Raw genomic sequence first — 19,658 nt, forward strand, 5'->3', positions numbered from 1 at the left:
ACAGGCATGAACCACTGCATCCAGCCAATAGCATAATTTAGTCTAACACAGTTGATCCTTCCATTGTTTAGAAATACAAATGAAAAAAGAAAAAAAAACCTGTTTGTTTATAAAGTGCATCCAGAGCTTTTTTATAGCAACCTTTGTTTGTCTGTTTTGGATTCTTTAAATATATATTATCCTCATTTAGTGTCCTCCTTAGCTAGAATCTCTTTATGAATTCATTTTTGTAACAACATTTCATTTAGATATTTTCCATATACTGGCCCTGCCAAAATAGAATATAGCATCTTTCATATTGTGGGATGGGAACCAATAAGGAAACTCTCCTTTAACTCCCTTTTTATATTTTTTGTAAGTAGCAGTGGGGAAAGAAGCATTTATAAATCATTTCTAGGCAAAATTGTAAAGCTAAGAACCAATCTATTTCTATCTATGTAGTCTCTATATTTCACTAGAAGAGAAAAAAGTACTTTTACTCTTGAAGAGAAAAAAGTCACCATTTTGCACTTAGCTGTATTCTTATATTGCATTTCTGTATTTTTGTTTGTACCATTAACAATTCACATAACAATGTTGTGATGTAAAAGAAAAGATTTCCCGGGATCCCAAGTGGGCAGAATCAGAGGCAGCTCTGGAAAGCAGCTCCCAGAGAGAGAGACACAAAGCCAAGCGGTCTCCACAATTCCAAACGAGGTACAAGGTTTATTTTGTGGGTCTGGCCGGACAGTGGGTATAAACCAAATAGGGCAAGTTGCAGCAAGGTGGGCACCGCCCCACCCAGGAGGAGTATGCAACTGACCGGAGGACCGGGGAATCTCCCCCTCTGGGACTACCGTTCGAAAAGTGCTCTATCCAAGCCCTACACAACCCACAGAACAGGAGATCTTCGCCAGGCTGAAAAGCCTTAGCGAGCTGCCTTAACAGGGCAGAACAGCAACTTCCACCAGCGCCGGAGCTGCAACATGGATCTAGGCCAAAGCACTGGCTGACGCCTAAAAAGGCAAAAAGCCGGTGGGATGGAGCTACCCGCCCCCCAGTAAGAAGGGGAACAGAACACAGGAAACAGCCCTAAGGGCAGGACGGGTCCCCCGCTGCACAAAGCCCAGCAGGCCAAAAAACTCTCACTCCAGAGTTAGGCACCCAGAAAGTCAGTTAGAGAGCAACCAGGAAGTATCCAGCTCTGTCAGTGAAAGGGAAGCTGCTATTACAGAAGCCAGCCTAATTTTCCTGAGTAAACAAGAGACACAGCAGCTCCACTGAATCCTTGGCAGCCCAGCAGCACTTCTGCAAGCAGAAAATGGAAAGACTGCCTCCCCAAGCAGCTACCTGAGATCAAAACTATATAAATCCAAGAGATGGAGAGAAACCAGCACAAGAAAAATGAAACCATCAAAAACCAGAACGTCTCTCCCCCACCACGAGATCACAACTCCTCACCAGCAAGGGAACAAAGCAGGATGGAGAACGAATTTGATGAACTGACAGAAGCAGGCTTCAGAAGGTGGGTAATTACAAACTTCGCTGAGTTAAAGGAACATGTTCTAACCCAATGCAAAGAAACTAAAAACCCTGAAAAAATGTTATACAAAATACTAATTTGAATAACCAGCTTACAGAAGAACATAAACAACTTGATGGAGCTGAAAAACACAGTACAAGAACTTCATGAAGCATATACAAGTTTCAGTAGCCAAATAGATCAAGCAGAAGAAAGGATATCAGAGATTGAAGATCAAATCAATGAAATAAAATGAGAAGGCAAGAAAAGAGAACAGAAAGTGAAAAGAAATGAACAAAGCCTTCAAGAAATATGGGATTACGTGAAAAGACCTAAATACACCTGACTGGTGGACCGGAAGATGACGGGAAGAATGAATCCAAGCTGGAAAACTCTTCAGGATATTATCCAGAAGAACTTCCCCAACCTTGCAAGGCAGCCCAACATTCAAATACAGGACATACAGAGAACACCACAATGACACTCCTCTAGAAGAGAAACGCCAAGGCACATAATCGTCAGACTCACCAGGGTTGAAATGAAGGAGAAAATGCTAAGGGCAGCCAGGGAGAAAGGTCGGGTCACCCACAAAAGGAAGCACATCAGACTCACAGTGGAACTCTCGGCAGAAACCCTACAGGCCAGAAGAGTGGGACCAATATTCAACATCCTTAAAGAAAATAACTTTCAACCTAGAATTTCATATCCAGCCAAACTAAGCCTCATAAATGAAAGAAATGAAATCCTTTCTGGACAAGCAATCGCCGAAAGATTTTGTCATTACCAGATGTGCCCTGGAAGAGCTCCTGAAGGAAGCACTAAACACAGAAAGGAAAAACCAGTACCAGTCACTGCAAAAAAAGAACCAAATGGTAAAGACCAATGATGCAATGAAGAAATTATGCCAACCAAAGGGCAAAACAACCAACCAGTAATAAAATGGCAGGATCAAATCCACACATAACAATACTAACATTAAATAAAAATAGACTAAATGCTCCAATCAAAAGACACAGACTGGCAAATTCCATAAAAAGCCGAGAAACATCAGTGTGCTGTATTCAGGAGACCTAACTCATGTGCAAAGACACACAGAGACTCAAAATAAAGGGATGGAAGAAGATTTACCAAGCAAATGAAGAGCGAAAAATAAAGCAGGGGCAGCAATCCTACTCTCTGATAAAATGGACATTAAACCAACAAAAATCAAGAGACAAAGAAGGGCATTACGTAATGGTAAAAGGATCAATACAACAAGAAGAGCTAACGAGCCTAAATATATATGTGCCCAATACAGGAGCACCTAGATACATTATGCAAGTCCTTAATGACCTACAAAGAGACTCAGACGCCCGAACAATAATAGTGGGAGACTTTAACACTCTACTGTCAATATTAGACAGATCAACGAGACAGAAAATCAACAAGGTAATCCAAGACTTGAATGCAGATCTAGACCAAGTGAACTTAATAAACATTTACAGAACTCTAAACCCCAAATCCACAGAATATACATGCTTCGCAGCACCACATCACACTTTCTCTAAAATCGATCACACAACTGGAAGTAAATCACTCCTTGGAAAATGTAAAAGAACAGAAATCGTAATAGTCTCTCAGACCACAGTGCAATCAAATTAGAACTCAGGATTAAGAAACTAACTCAAAACCACACAGCTTCAAAGAAAATGAACTACAGCTACTGAATGTAGACTGGATAAATAATGAAATGAAGGCAGAAATAAAGATGTTCTTCGAAACCAACGAGAACAAAGACACAACGTACCAGAAACTCTGGGACACACTTAAAGCAGTGTCTAGAGAGAAATTCACAGCAATAAATGCCCACACGAGGAGCAAGGAAAGGTCTAAAATCAACACCCTATCATCAAAATTGAAAGAGAGGAGCAAGATCAAAAAAAAAATAAAAAGCTAGCAGAAGACGAGAAAAAACTAAGATCAGAGCAGAACTGAAGGAGACAGAGACACAAAAACGGCTTCAAAAATCAACAAATCCAGGAGCTGGTTTTTTGAAAAGATCAACAAAATAGACCACTAGCCAGACTACTAAAAAGGAAAAGAGAGAAGAATCAAATAGATGCGATAAAAAACAATAAAAGGGGACATCACCACCGATTCCACAGAAATACAAACTACCATCAGAGATTATTACAAACAACTCTAAGCACATAAACCAGTAAACCTGGAAGAAATGGATAAATTCCCGGACACTTGCACTCTCCCAAGACTAAACCAGGAAGAAGTTGAATCACTGAATAGGCTAATAACAAAGTCTGAATTGAGGCAGCAATTAATAGCATACCGACTAAAAAAAACCCAGGTACTGACAGGTTTATAGCCGAATTCTACCAGACGTACAAAGAGGAGCTGGTACCATTACTTCTGAAACTATTCCAAACAATGCAAAAAGGGGGAATCTTCCCCAACTCATTTTATGAGACCAACATCATCCTAATACCAAAACCGGGCAGAGACACAACTAAAAAAGAAAACTTCAGGCCAATATCCATGAACATCGATGCAAACATTTTCAGTAAAATACTGGCAAACAGAATGCAACAGCAAATCAAAAAGCTTATTCATCATGATCAAGTAGGCTTAATCCCAGAAATGCAAGTCTATAAATGCAATCCATCACATAAACAGAACCAAAGACAAAAACCACATGATCATCTCAAAAGATGCAGAAAAGGCCTTCAACAAAATTCAACAGCCCTGTATGTTAAAAACCCTCAATAAACTAGGTATCAATGGTATGTATCACAAAGTAATAAAAGCTATTTACAACAAACCCACAGCCAAACTCATACTAAATGGGCAAAAACTGGAAGCATTCCCTTTGAAATCTGGCACTAGACAAGGATACCCTCTCTCAACACTCCTATACAATATAGTATTGGAAGTTCTAGCCAGAGCAATCAGGCAAGAAAAAGAAATAAGGGGTACTCAATTAGGAAAAGAGGAAGTCAAATTATCTCTATTTGTAGATGACATGATTGTATATTTAGAAGACTCCATCGTCTCAGACCCAAATCTCCTGAAACTGATAAGCAACTTTGGCAGCCTCATGATACAAAATCAATGTGCAGAAATCGCAAGCATTTCTATATACCAGTAACAGACTAACAGAGAACCAAATCAAAAGTGAACGCCCATTCACAATTGCTACAAAGATAATAAAATACCTAGGAATACAACTTACAAAAGATATAAAGGACCTCTTCAAGGAGAGCTACAAACCACTGCTCAATGAAATAAGAGAGGACACAAACAGAGGGAAAAATATCCCATGCTCATGGTTGGGAAAAATCAACATCTTGAAAATGGCCATACTGCCCAAAGTAAATTATAGATTGAACGCTATCCTCATCAAGCTACCAATGACCTTCTTCACAGAACTGGAAAAAAACACGTCAAACTTCACATGGAACCAAAAGAGAACCAATATAGCCAAAACAATCCTAAGCAAAAAGAACAAAGCTAGAGGCATCACACTGCCTGACTTCAAACTACGCTACAAGGCCACAGTAATCAAAACGGAGACATAGACCAATGGAACAGAACAGAGGCCTCAGAAGCAACACCACATATCTACAGCCATCTGATCTTTGGCAAACCTCACAAAAACAAGCAATGGGGAAAGGATTCCCTGTTTAATAAATGCTGTTGGGAAAACTGGCTAGCCATACGCAGAAAGCAGAAACTGGACCCCTTCCTGACACCTCACATTAAAATTAACTCCAGATGGATTAAAGACTAAAACATAAGACCTAACACCATAAAAACCCTAAAAAAAAACCTAGGCAAAACCATTCAGGACATAGGCATAGGCAAGGACTTCATGGCTAAAACACCAAAAGCAATGGCAACAAAAGCCAAAATAGACAAATGGGATCTAATTAAACTCCAGAGCTTCTGCACAGCAAAGGAAACAATCATTAGAGCGAACCAGCAACCAACAGAATGGGAAAAAATTTTTGCAATCTACTCATCTGACAAAGGGCTGATATCCAGAATCTACAAAGAATTAAAACAGATTTACAAGAAAAAAACAAACAAAACAACCCATTCAAAAGTGGGCGAAGGATATAAACAGACACTTTACAAAAGAAGACATCAATGAGGCCAACAAACATACGAAAAAATGCTCATCATCACTGGTCATTAGAGAAATGCAAATCAAAACCACATTGAGATACCATCTCATGCCAGTTAGAGCAGCAATCAAAAAATCTGGAGACAACAGATGCTGGAGACGATGTGGAGAAATAGGAACACTTTTACACTATTGGTGGGAGTGTAAATTAGTTCAACCATTGTGGAAGACAGTGTGGCGATTCCTCAAGGGCCCAGAAATAGAAATACCATTCGACCGAGCAATCCCATTACTGAGTATATACCTAAAGGATTATAAATTGTTCTATTATAAAGACACATGCACATGTATGTTCATTGCAGCACTGTTTACAATAGCAAAGACCTGGAACCAACCCAATGTCCATCATTGATAGACTGGATAAAGAAAATGTGACACCTATACACAATGGAATACTATGCAGCCATAAAAACGATGAGTTCATGTCCTTCATAGGAACATGGATGAATCTGGAAACCATCATTCTCAGCAAACTGATACAAGAACAGAAAACCAAACACCGTATGTTATCACACATAGGCGGGTGCTGAACAATTGAACAGAAAACCAAACACCATATGTTATCACTCATAGGCGGGTGTTGAACAATTAGAACACATGGATACAGGGAGGGGAGCATCACACACTGCAGTCAGTAGGGGGAGGTTAGGGGAGGGAGAGAGGGGATGGGGAGGGTAGGGAGGGATAATGAGGGGAGAAATACCAGATATAGGTGATGGGGGGATGAAGGCAACAAAACACCTTGCCATGTTATGCACCTATGCAACAATCCTGCATGATCTGCACATGTACCCCAGAACCTAAAGTACAATAAAAAAAAAAAAGATTTCCAACATAGTAATGTTTGCCACTATTATTAGTGGTAACAGATTTAAATGGTAAATTTAATGTATCTATTGTAAAGGAGATTAAATTATATATTCTGTTTCATAGTATAATGTATTTTTATTTTTATTTATTTATTTTTTTAATTGGATTTTAGGTTTTGGGGTACATGAGCAGAGCATGCAAGACAGTTGCGTAGGTACACACATGGCAGTGTGCTTTGCTTTTCTTCTCGCCTTCACCCACATTTGGCATTTCTCCCCAGGCTATCCCTCCCCACCTCCCCCTCCCACTGGCTCTCCCCTTTTCCCCCCCAATAGACCCCAGTGTGTAGTACTCCCCTTTCTGTGTCCATGTGTTCTCATTTTTCATCACCCGCCTATGAGTGAGAATATGAGGTGTTTCATTTTCTGTTCTTGTGTCAGTTTGCTGAGGATGATGTTCTCCAGATTCATCCATGTCCCTACAAACGACACAAACTCATCATTTCTGATTGCTGCATAATATTCCATGGTGTATATGTGCCACATTTTTCCAATCCAGTCTATTATCAATGGGCATTTAAGTTGATTCCAGGTCTTTGCTATTGTAAACAGTGCTGCAATGAACATTCGTATGCATGTGTCCTTATAGTAGAACGATTTATAGTCTTTTGGATATATACCCAGTAATGGGATTGCTGGGTCAAATGGAATTTCTATTTCTAAGGCCTTGAGGAATCGCCACACTGTCTTCCACAATGGTTGAACTAATTTACACTCCCACCAACAGTGTAAAAGTGTTCCTTTTTCTCCACATCCTCTCCAGCATCTGTCGTCTCCAGATTTTTTAATGATCGCCATTCTAACTGGCGTGACATGGTATCTCAATGTGGTTTTGATTTGCATCTCTCTGATGACCAGTGACGATGAGCATTTTTTCATATGATTCTTGGCCTTATATATGTCTTCTTTCGTAAAGTATCTGTTCATATCCTTTGCCCACTTTTGAATTGGCTTGTTTGTTTTATTCCTGTAAATCTGTTTGAGTGCTTTGTAAATTCTGGATATCAGCCCTTTGTCAGATGGGTAGACTGCGAAAATTTTTTCCCATTCTGTTGGTTGCCGATCCACTCTTGTGACTGTTTCTTTTGCCATGCAGAAGCTGTGGAGTTTCATTAGGTCCCATTTGTCTATTTTGGCTTTTGTTGCCAATGCTTTTGGTGTTTTGTTCATGAAGTCCTTGCCTACTCCTACGTCCTGGATACTTTTGCCTAGATTTTCTTCTAGGGTTTTTATGGTGCCAGGTCTTATGTTTAAGTCTTTAATCCATCTGGAGTTAATTTTAGTGTAAGGTGTCAGGAAGGGGTCCAGTTTCTGCTTTCTGCACATGGCTAGCCAGTTTTCCCAACACCATTTGTTAAACAGGGAATCCTTTCCCCATTGCTTGTTTTTGTCAGGTGTATCAAAGATTGTATAGTTGTATGCATGTTGTGTTGCCTCCGGTGCCTCTGTTTTGTTCCATTGGTCTATATCTCTGTTTTAGTACCAGTACCATGCTGTTTTGATTACTGTAGCCTTGTAGTATAGTTTGAAATCCGGTAGTGTGATGCCCCCCGCTGTGTTCTTTTTGCTTAGAATTGACTTGGCTATGTGGGCTCTCTTTTGGTTCCATATGAAGTTCATGGTGGTTTTTTCCAGTTCTGTGAAGAAAGTCAATGGTAGCTTGATGGGGATAGCGTTGATTCTGTAAATTACTTTGGGCAGTATAGCCATTTTCACGATATTAATTCTTCCTAACCATGAACATGGAATGTTTCTCCATCTGTTTGTGTCCTCTCTGATTTCGTTGAGCAGTGGTTCGTACTTCTCCTTGAAGAGGTCTCTTACGTTCCTTGTGAGTTGTATTCCAAGGTATTTTATTCTTTTTGTAGCAATTGCGAATGGCAGTTCACTCTTGATTTGGCTTTCTTTAAGTCTGTTATTGGTGTAGAGGAATGCTTGTGATTTTTGCACATTGATTTTATATCCTGAGACTTTGCTGAAGTTGCTTATCAGTTTCAGGAGTTTTTGGGCTGAGGCGATGAGGTCTTCTAGGTATACTATCATGTCGTCTGCAAATAGAGACAATTTGGCTTCCACCTTTCCTATTTGAATACCCTTTATTTCTTTTTCTTGCCTGATTGCTCTGGCTAGAACTTCCAGTACTATATTGAATAGGAGTGGTGAGAGAGGGCATCCTTGTCTAGTGCCGGATTTCAAAGGGAATGCTTCCAGTTTTTGCCCATTCAGTATGATATTGGCTGTTGGTTTGTCATAAATAGCTTTTATTACTTTGAGATACGTTCCATCGATACCGAGTTTATTGAGGGTTTTTAGCATAAAGGGCTGTTGAATTTTGTCAAATGCCTTCTCTGTGTCAATTGAGATAATCATGTGGTTTTTGTTTTTGGTTCTGTTTATGTGGTGAATTACGTTGATAGACTTGCATATGCTGAACCAGCCTTGCATCCCCGGGATGAATCCTACTTGATCGTGATGAATAAGTTTTTTGATTTGCTGTTGCAATCGGCTTGCCAATATTTTATTGAAGATTTTTGCATCTATGTTCATCATGGATATTGGCCTGAAGTTTTCTTTTCTTGTTGGGTCTCCGCCGGGTTTTGGTATCAGAATGATGTTGGTCTCATAAAATGATTTAAGAAGGATTCCCTCTTTTTGGATTGTTTGAAATAGTTTTAGGAGAAATGGTACCAGCTCTTCCTTGTGTGTCTGGTAGAATTCGGCTGTGAACCCGTCTGGACCTGGGCTTTTTTTGTGTGGTAGGCTCTTAATTGCTGCCTCAACTTCAGACCTTGTTATTGGTCTATTCATAGTTTCAGCTTCCTCCTGGTTTAGGCTTGGGAGGACACAGGAGTCCAGGAATTTATCCATTTCTTCCAGGTTTACTAGTTTATGCGCATAGAGTTGTTTGTAATATTCTCTGATGATGGTTTGAATTTCTGTGTAATCTGTGGTGATTTCCCCTTTATCATGTTTTATTGCATCTATTTGGTTGTTCTCTCTTTTATTTTTAATCAATCTGGCTAGTGGTCTGTCTATTTTGTTGATCTTTTCAAAAAACCAGCTCTTGGATTTATTGATTTTTTGAAGGGTTTTTCGTGTCTCAATCTCCTTCAGCTCAGCTCTGATCTTAGTTATTTCTTGTCTTCTGCTAGGCTTTGAGTTTTTTTGATCTTGCTTCTCTAGCTCTTTCAATTTTGATGATAGGGTGTCAATTTTGGATCTCTCCATTCTCCTCATATGGGCACTTATTGCTATATACTTTCCTCTAGAGACTGCTTTAAATGTGTCCCAGAGGTTCTGGCACGTTGTGTCTTCGTTCTCATTGGTTTCGAAGAACTTCTTTATTTCTGCCTTCCTTTCATTGTTTACCCAGTCAACATTCAAAAGCCAGTTGTTCAGTTTCCATGAAGCTGTGCGGCTCTGGGTCTGTTTCTGAATTCTGAGTTCTAACTTGATTGCACTATGGTCTGAGAGGCTGTTTGTTATGATTTCAGTTGTTTTGCATTTGTTGAGCAGTGCTTTACTTCCAATTATGTGGTCAATTTTAGAGTAGGTGTGATGTGGTGCTGAGAAGAATGTGTATTCTGTGGATTTGGGGTGGAGAGTTCTGTAAATGTCTATCAGGTTTGCTTGCTCCAGGTCTGAGTTCAAGCCCTGGATATCCTTGTTGATTTTCTGTCTGGTTGATCTGTCTAGTATTGACAGTGGAGTGTTAAAGTCTCCCACTATTATTGTGTGGGAGTCTAAGTCCTTTTGTAAGTCCTTAAGAACTTGCCTTATGTATCTGGGTGCTCCTGCATTGGGTCCATATATGTTTAGGATCGTTAGCTCTTCTTGTTGTATCGATCCTTTTACCATTATGTAATGGCCTTCTTTGTCTCTTTTGATCTTTGTTGCTTTAAAGTCTATTTTATCAGAGATGAGAATTGCAACTCCTGCTTTTTTTTGCTTTCCATTTGCTTGGTATATCTTCCTCCATCCCTTTATTTTGAGCCTTTGTGTATCCTTGCATGTGAGATGGGTTTCCTGGATACGGCACACTGATGGGTTTTGGCTTTTTATCCAATTTGCCAGTCTGTGTCTTTTGATTGGTGCATTTAGTCCATTTACATTTAGGGTTAATATTGTTATGTGTGAATTTGATACTGCCATTTTGATGCCAGCTGGCTGTTTTGCCCGTTAGTTGTTGTAGATTCTTCATTATGTTGATGTTCTTTAGCATTCAGTGTGATTTTGGAATGGCTGGTACTGGTTGATCCTTTCTATGTGTAGTGCCTCTTTTAGGAGCTCTTGTAAAGCAGGCCTGGTGGTGACAAAATCTCTGAGTACTTGCTTGTTCGCAAAGGATTTTATTTTTCCTTCACTTCTGAAGCTCAGTTTGGCTGGATATGAAATTCTGGGTTGAAAGTTCTTTTCTTTAAGAATGTTGAATATTGGCCCCCACTCTCTTCTGGCTTGTAGTGTTTCTGCCGAGAGATCTGCTGTGAGTCTGATGGGCTTCCCTTTGTGGGTGACCCGACCTTTCTCTCTGGCTGCCCTTAGCATTCTCTCCTTTATTTCAACCCTATTGAATCTGATGATTATGTGCCTTGGGGTTGCTCTTCTTGCGGAATATCTTTGTGGTGTTCTCTGAATTTCCTGCAATTGAGTGTGGGCCTGTCTTGCTAGGTGGGGGAAATTTTCCTGGATGATGTCCTGAAGAGTATTTTCCAGCTTGGATTCATTCTCTTCGTCCCCTTCTGATACACCTATCAAACGTAGGTTAGGTCTTTTCACATAGTCCCACATTTCTTGGAGACTGTTCATTCCTTTTTGCGCTTTTTTCTCTAATCTTGGTTTCTCGTTTTATTTCATTGAGTTGGTCTTCGACTTCAGATATTCTTTCTTCTGCTTGGTCAATTCGGCTATTGAAACTTGTGCATGCTTCACGAAGTTCTTGTATTGTGTTTTTCAGCTCCTTTAATTCATTCATATTCCTCTCTAAGTTATCCATTCTTGTTATCATTTCCTCGAATCTTTTTTCAAATCTTTTTTCAACGTTCTTAGTTTCCTTGCATTGATTTAATACATGATCTTTTAGCTCACAAAAGTTTCTCATTATCCATCTTCTGAAGTCTAATTCCAGCATTTCGTTGCAGTCATTCTCCGTCCAGCTTTGTTCCCTTGCTGGTGAGGAGTTTTGGTCCTTTCTAGGAGGCGAGGTGTTCTGGTTTCAGGTGTTTTCCTCCTTTTTGCGCTGGTTTCTTCCCATCTTTGTGGATTTGTCCACTGGTCGTCTGCGTAGTTGCTGACTTTTCGATTGGGTCTCTGAGTGGACACCCTGAATGTTGATGATGAAGTATTTCTGTTGCTTGGTTTTCCTTCTACCAGTCTAGCCCCTTCGCTGTACGACTGCTGAGGTCCGCTCCAGACCCTGCTTGTCTGGGGTGCACCTCTAGCAGCTGTGGCACAGCGAGGGATGCTACCAGTTTCTTTTTCTGCTATCTTTGTCCCAGGATGATGGCTGCCTAATGTCAGTCTTTTGGATATAGAGGGGTCAGGGAGCTGCTTGAGGAGACAGTTTGTACTTTATAGGGGCTTACTTGCTGAGCTGTGAGCTCTGTTGTTCATTCAGGGCTGTTAGGCTGCTATGTTTGATTCTGCTGCAACAAAGCTCATTAAAAAAACCCTTTTTTTTCTCAAATGCTCTGTGTTGAGGGGTTTGGGCTTTATTTTTGGATGTCCGTTGAGGTCCTGCCCAGCTAGGACGCAGACTAGCCACTGTTTGCCTGCCGAGGCTCCGCCCTGCTGTTGTGAGGCTCGCCCTGGCTCTGCCGTTCTGCTGTTCTCCGCCACGCCCTGCGGCGGAGTCTCTCTGTTGTAGCGGGTTGCCTCGGCAACGGCAGGCTGTGTCAGCAATGGGCGTGTATCTCAGTTGGGGCGGGTTGCCTCGGTAACGGTGGCCGCCCCTCCCCCTCAGAGCGTCTCGGGCCGTCTGCACGGGGCTTGTTTGAAATCGTGGTTTTGTTCGTCCCACTGGGCCAACCCTAACGCTCTGTCCCTGCAATCCCCTGGGCTGGCCCACTGTCCAAGTCTAGCTAAGTCTCAAGTCCAGCCCTCTCACGTCTCTGGTTGCTGGTTCAATGGGGCACCCGGACAAGCGCGCCCTGTGGGGAGCGCTGGGTAGGGCCGGCCGCCGCCACCCCGGCTGCTGGCTTCGCCAGGCGGAATATCTGCCTGGCGTCCCACGTCTCCTCTTCACTTGGGAATTTCCCCGTTCCGTGGGCAACAAAGATCAGTATGGAAATGCAGCTCAGACTCACCTCTCTGCGGACACAACGAGAACTCCAATCCTGGGTTGTTCTCACAGCGCCATCTTGAGTCCTCCCCCCTCAGTATAATGTATTTTTAACCAAAATGTTCTAACATTGAAACATATTCACATGATAAAAATGTCTATAATTTATAGCTCTGTTAATAGAAATATCTAATTTATAACAAATTTTGGTAACAAGCAAATTTTAAGCTGATACACACACACAGACAAAAAAAGTCATCCCCATAATGTCAAAGGAACTAGGAACATATGTATGTTAGTAGCAACAACAATTTGTTTTTACTTAATAGATTGACCTATTAAGCTCTTTAATGACCTATCTAATTCTAAGATGGACTGCTTATTTGTTAGCATTAAGATTGAAGTTGAAGTTCACTTTTCATGGTCAAGGAAAGCATTCAAGACAGTCCACCTCAGCTAAAAAAAATTTGTTCCCTGGTACTACTTTTTTTTTTTTGAGATGGAGTCTTGCTGTTATCCAGGCTGGAGTATGGTGGTGTAATCGCGACTCACTGTAACCTCTGCCTAGTTCAAGCAATGCTCCTGCCTCAGCCTCCCAAGTAGCTGAGACTACAGGTGTGGGCCACCACACCCAGCAAATATATAAATATATATATATTTTCGTAGAGACGGAATTTCATCATATTGGCCTGGCTGTTCTCAAACTCCTGGCCTCAGGTGATACACCCGCCTCAGCCTCCCAAAGTGCTGGAATTACAGTTTGGTATTCCGACCCCTTGGTATTACTTTTGATATAAATGTTAAATTGAGTATACTGAAGTACAAATCCAGTCAGTTGTGACAAAGAATCCATAATTAGTAGAAGTAAGCAAAAATTCAAGGATCATATTAAATCAAACCTGGATCATGCTGGTATCTGCTAAACTGTAAAGGCTAGAATGAACTCAAGGAGTATAAACAATTTTCTTCAAAATAAATCTATTTTTGAAAAGAAAGGTAAAGGCCGGGTGTGGTGGCTCATGCTTGTAATCCCAGCACTTTTGGAGGTCAAGGCAGCAGATCACAAGGTCAGGAGTTCGAGATCAGCCTGGCCAATATGGTGTAACCCAGTCTCTACTAAAAAGACAAAAATTACCTGGGCACGGTGGCAGGTGTGTATAGTCCCAGCTACTCACAAGGCTGAGGCAGGAGAATTACCTGAACCTGGGAGGCAGAGGTTGCAGTGAGCTGGGACCATGCCACTGCACTCCACCCTGCGCAACAGAGCGAGACTCCATCTCAAAAAAACAAAACAAAAAAAAGGTAAATAATTTGAATTAAATATCTCTTCAAACAACGCATCCAGCACCTTGATGTGTTCCATCTGGAAACTCTCAAACCCTGCTGTTTAGGGGTTTTATGGAGGTTTAATTACATAGGCAAAAAAAAAGAACAACGTATCCATTGTTAGGTACCATAATGTTAGAAAGAATATAATAGGAGATGAATGTAAAGGAAAGGATTAAAAAAAATTTCTCCTGTCCCTTCTATTGAAGGCAGGTTCTAAGACTTGCTAGATACATCCAATCCAAGAGCATCTGTTTATAACTATACATTCCTTAGTATAATTATTTCACTGATAGTTATATGTCCCCAGCCTGATTATATGCTTCATGGGAGCAAGAACCTTACCTGTTCTAATTACCACTGTATCATTACTTCCTACCACAACTTCTAGTTCCTACACTGGGACAGATTAAGCACTCAGTAGTAGCCTTGGCTGGCCTCACTGCCAATCTCATTCTTCCTAGGTGGATACACAGTGCTGCCAGAGATTAAGAGAGTGCCCCCAAGAATTCATGGGTAAGACTTTCTGATATCTGACTTACAATCAGCCCCTCAAAAGAGATCAGCAATGCCTTTAGTACGCCTTACTGAAATTCACAAGAAGACGGGATAATGCTGGCTTTTAACAGAAGCATTCTAACCAGAAGGAAACACATCTCTTCTATGTCCTGAACACATTCAAAAATTTGAATAATATCATTTTTACTAAAAATCTTCATGGACAGTGTATAAGAATTAGAACTAAGAGAACATGCTGTAGGAGTGCCTCTCCTGTAACTATTTCTATTGATGGGCAAATAAGTGAAGCCAAATCTGAGAGTTGTGCTTTGAATAAGAAATAAAGCATCCAGAAAAGTCATTCCAACAAATCAAATTTAGGGAAAATATTCTCCATTGTGTCCAATCTAGCTACTGTTTGACTTGCTGGATATTTTCCTTAGGGACCTAACCATCTAAAGAAAGATCTTAGAGTTTACCTATTGGAAGCTAGTCAAGGAAATACCACACTAGAATTTAGGCTTCCTTTTTTTCAGTAACCCCTCAAGCCTTTTCCATTAATACAGAATTCATGCTTTCCTTATTCTCATAATACTGTCCTTTACTCAGCGGGGATCTTCAAAACTATTCAACTGTCCTTAAAGTTGACTCTGGGCATCATAACCATTGTCGGTATGTTTTAAATAAAGGTACAAGCCTACATTTAAAGGCTTTTCTTTTTCTTCTTGAGACGGAGTCTTACTTTGTCACCCAGGCTGGAGTGCAGTGCATGGTATCAGCTCACTGCAACTTTTGCCTCCTGGGTTTAAGCAATTCTCCTGCCTCAATCTCCCAAGTAGCTGAAACTTACGGGCGCACGTCACCACACCTGGCAAATTTTTATATGCATTTTTTAGTAGAGACAGGGTTTCACCAGGTTGGCAAGGTTGGTCTTGAACTCCTGACCACCAGTAATCTGCACGCCTTGGCCTCCCAAAGTGTTGAAATTATAGGCATAAGCCACTGTGCCTGGGGCCTCAAGCCTATATGATTTTTTAATAAAGATAATTCAATATTTCCCCATTTATTCTTGGCTCATAAATTCTTTTAGAGCTAGGACTGTTGTCAAATAAAATCTAAGTCAACAGATACTTTTCATTCCTACCACAGTACCTCTATGCTTCGACTTATCAGAGTACTTCTTGCTTTAACAGATTAAATTCTATTCAAGTAATTAATGGGCCATCTTTATCACTATGTTTCCTTGAAGAATGCAATACTGTAAATCCAATGTACTATATGGAAATAGGTTATCCTTAATTTATGCTTAAGAATATTCCATAATGGCCAGATTATAGGCCTCCCAAAGTGTCTATAATCCCAGCACTTTGGGAGGTCAAGATGGATGGATCACCTGAGGTCAAGAGTTTGAGATCAGCCTGGCCAACATAGTGAAGCCTTGTCTCTACTAAAAATACAAAAAATTAGCTGGGCATGGTGGCAGGTGCCTGTAATCCCAGCTACTCAGGAGGCTGAGGCAGGAGGTTGCTTTAACCCGGGAGGCGGAGGTTGCAGTGAGCTGAGGTTGCACCACTGCACTCCACCCTGAGCAACAAGAGCGAAACTCTGTCTCAAAAAAAAAAAAAAAATTCATAATAAACAAAAACTCATCAAGTAGTTGTTAGTGGTTATCTTCTAGGGAGAGGGTAGAGTTGAAAGGAGGCTTTTACTTTTCACTATCTATACAAATAACACCTTATGCAAATATTGCCTTTAATTTTTTTTCAAGTAATATTCCAGGGCTCTACTCTAAATGTTCCAATTGTGACAACTAGTTTTTATACTCATAAAAATTATTTACTCGATGCGGACAGACTGCTTGAGGCCTGGAGTACAAGACCAACCTGGCCAACATGGTGAAAACCTGTCTCTATTAAAAATGCAAAAATTAGCTGGGCATGGTGGTGCATTCCTGTAATCCCAGCTTCTTGGCAGGCTGAGGCATGACAATTGCTTGACCCTGAGAGGCGGAGGTTGCAGTAAGCCAAGACTGGACCACTGCATTCTAGGCTGGGTGACAGAGCAAGACTCTGTCCAAAAACAAACAAACAAACAAAATATATATATATGTAATTTATATACATATTTTAATAAAAATATGTATCTATTTTAATATATTAAACATACATTTATTTTTGACTCTGTATATTATTATTTTATATACATATAAAATAATAAGTGCTGACTGGGTACAGTGGCTCATGCCTGTAATCCCAACACTTTAGGAGCCAAGCCAGGTGGAACTCTTGAGCCCAGGAGTTCAAGACCAACCTGGACAACATGGAAAAACCGAGCCTCTACTAAAAATACAAAAAGTTAGCTGGGCATGGTGGTACCTGCCTATAGTCCCAGCTCTTGGAAGGCTGAGGTGCGAGAATCACCTGTGCCTGGGAAGTTGAGGTTGCAGTGAACCGTGTTCGTGCCACTGCACTCCAAACTGGGCAACGGGAGTGATTCCTCATCTCAAAAATAATAAGTACTTACATTTTCAAATTCATAGGTAGACCCAGATAATCTAGATCTCTTAGTCTAACAGTACATATTTGACTACAGAGATAAGTTTCTTAATTCTTCCAGTAATCGTTTTTACATATTTCTGCCCTCTTTATGGAATGGCTCCAAAGATCAAGTACCAAACACAAAGATTTTAACAACTATATGATAATCACAAAATACTACTTTTAGAGATTGGGCATGCTAACTCATGTCTGTAATCCCAGCATTTTGGGAGGCCAAGACAGGGAGATTGCTTGAGGCCAGGAGTTTGAGACCAGCCTGGGAAACACCGCAAGATTCCATCTCAAAAATAAAAAGTCTGGGTGCAGTGGCTCATGCCTATAATCCCAGCACTTTGGGAGGCCGAGGCGGGTGGATTACGAGGTCAAGAGATCAAGACCATCCTGGTCAACATGGTGAAACCCTGTCTCTACTAAAAATACATAAAAATTAGAGGGGCATGGTGGCGCATGCCTGTAATCCCAGCTACTCGGGAGGCTGAGGGAGGAGAATTGCTTGAACCCAGGAGTCAGAGGCTGTGGTGAGCTGAGATCATGCCAATGCACTCCAGCCTGGGTAACAAGAGCATAATTCCATCTCAAAAAAAATAATAATTAAAAATAAAAAGTAAAAAATACAATACGACTTCTGTAGTACTTTCATTAAGTAACAGTTCAAATCTCAACTTTTGAATAAACTAATAATGAACTTCAATGCCTTGTCAAGATCCTAAATCACAAATAAAATCATGGCCTTAAAGGCAAACAAATAGAAATCCATGAGCTTACTACAATGAAAAGTGGGCTAAGAAAGTCACCTCCAATATTCTACTTATTCCAAAACTAAAAGTACAACTTACTTGTTATAAAATCAATCTATTCAATTTCAAAAACATGTTTTGAACAATGTTTTATTACCTGTGGCTGGATTGATGCTGGCTGCAATATGAAAGTGGCAAAGTGCATTGGCATGCAGTGGAGTGTTCCTGTGAACATGATGAGGATCCTGCTGATGTGGCAGATATCCGGTATGTGCTACAAGTGCAAGTGATCGCCTCCGACCTCTACGAAAATGTCTCAGATTTACCTGCGTGAATAGAAACAAAACTAATACCTATGTTGTCAAAAGTTGTATATGTGTAAGCTACATAACAATTGTCAGAAGTTACATTTATCCTAGTTCAGAACACTTTATGTGTAAAAACACCTTCAACATTTTTGTATAGCAAATTTGAATCCTGAAGAATAAAGCTATGACTTAAAGTACCTGGCTCTTCTCTTAATCCTCATACGATATTTTGCAATTTTTATTTGGTTTGTTTTCTTAAAATGTATTTCCTAAAATCTAATGTTAAAATTTTTTTTGCCAATACTATCATCTGTGAATGACATCTCTATATAAACTGTCCGCTTTTGTCTATAGCTAACTCTTTGTGACCACAAAGTATTAAATAATATTACTTTTGCACATGGGACATTTCATAATTTACAAAGCATTTTCATAGGGATCATCCCATTTGATGCCAAGAGGCAGGCAGTGCAAATATTGTTATTCACATTTTTCATATGATGAAATATTTTATAGAGAACCCAAGGTCATCTAGCTAAGAAGATGCAGGGAAAAAGGTAGAACAAGTCTTCAGATTCCTGGTCAGTAACTTCTTTCAGCTATTACTACCTGTAACCATCTATTCGTTGTTGAGTCAACATAGATATTATTACATTCTAAGCCATCAGAATACTATTCAAATTAGAAAAACAGTTGCTGTGAAATCACACAAAGCATTCAAAGATAAATTGTTTTAAAATCATTTCTGTTTTCAGGGCCGGGCGTGGTGGCTCACATCTGTCATCCCAGCACTGTGAGAGGATGATACATGCAGATCATTTGAGGCCAGGAGTTCGAGACCAGCTTGGGTGGGAGGATTACTTGAGCCAACATGGCAAAATACCATTTCTACTAAAAATATAAAAATTAGCTGCACGTGGTGGCACGCACCTGTAATCCCAGCTACTCAGCCAAGCTGAGGCAGGAGAATTGCTTGAAACCAGGAGGCAGAAGTTGCAGTGAGCTGATATGCTACTACACTCCATTCTGGACGACAGAGAAGACTCTGTCTCAAAAAAAACAAAAACAAAAACAAAAACAAAATCGACAAAAAAATAAAACACTTCCTGTTTTCAATATTAAGAAAATGAAAGGCTGGGAGCCATGGTTTACGCCTGTAATCCCAGCCCTCTGAGAGGCCGAGGCAGATATATCACTTGAGGTCAAGAGTTCAAGACCAGCCCTGGCCAACATGGTGCAGCCCTCTCCTTACTAAAAATACAAAACTTAGCTGAGCATGGTGATGCACACCTGTAATCCCAGCTACTCAGGAGACTAAGGCCAGGAGTAAAATGAGCCAAGATCACACGACTGCACTCCAGCTTGGTTGACAGAGTGAGATTCTGTTTCAAAAAAAAAAAAAAGGTA

General features: G+C 40.4%; 1 protein-coding gene across 26 annotated transcripts in view; it reads right to left on the reverse strand.

Moving 5' to 3' along the window:
* Positions 1–19,658, reverse strand: part of DMXL1 (Dmx like 1) — a 193,201-nt gene that overhangs the window by 132,556 nt on the left and 40,987 nt on the right. For all 26 annotated transcript variants that reach the window (XR_013532130.1, XR_013532127.1, XR_013532125.1 and 23 more), the window contains one exon: positions 18,101–18,269. Coding sequence is in view for 18 of the 26 variants with exons in the window: in XM_078365010.1 (XP_078221136.1) it covers positions 18,101–18,269 (169 nt within the window). In the remaining 8 variants the exon portion in view is untranslated. The remainder of the gene's footprint in view (positions 1–18,100; positions 18,270–19,658) is intronic.

This window comes from Callithrix jacchus, chromosome 2 (assembly GCF_049354715.1).
Source record: "Callithrix jacchus isolate 240 chromosome 2, calJac240_pri, whole genome shotgun sequence".
Classification (NCBI taxonomy): Eukaryota; Metazoa; Chordata; class Mammalia; order Primates; family Cebidae; genus Callithrix; species Callithrix jacchus.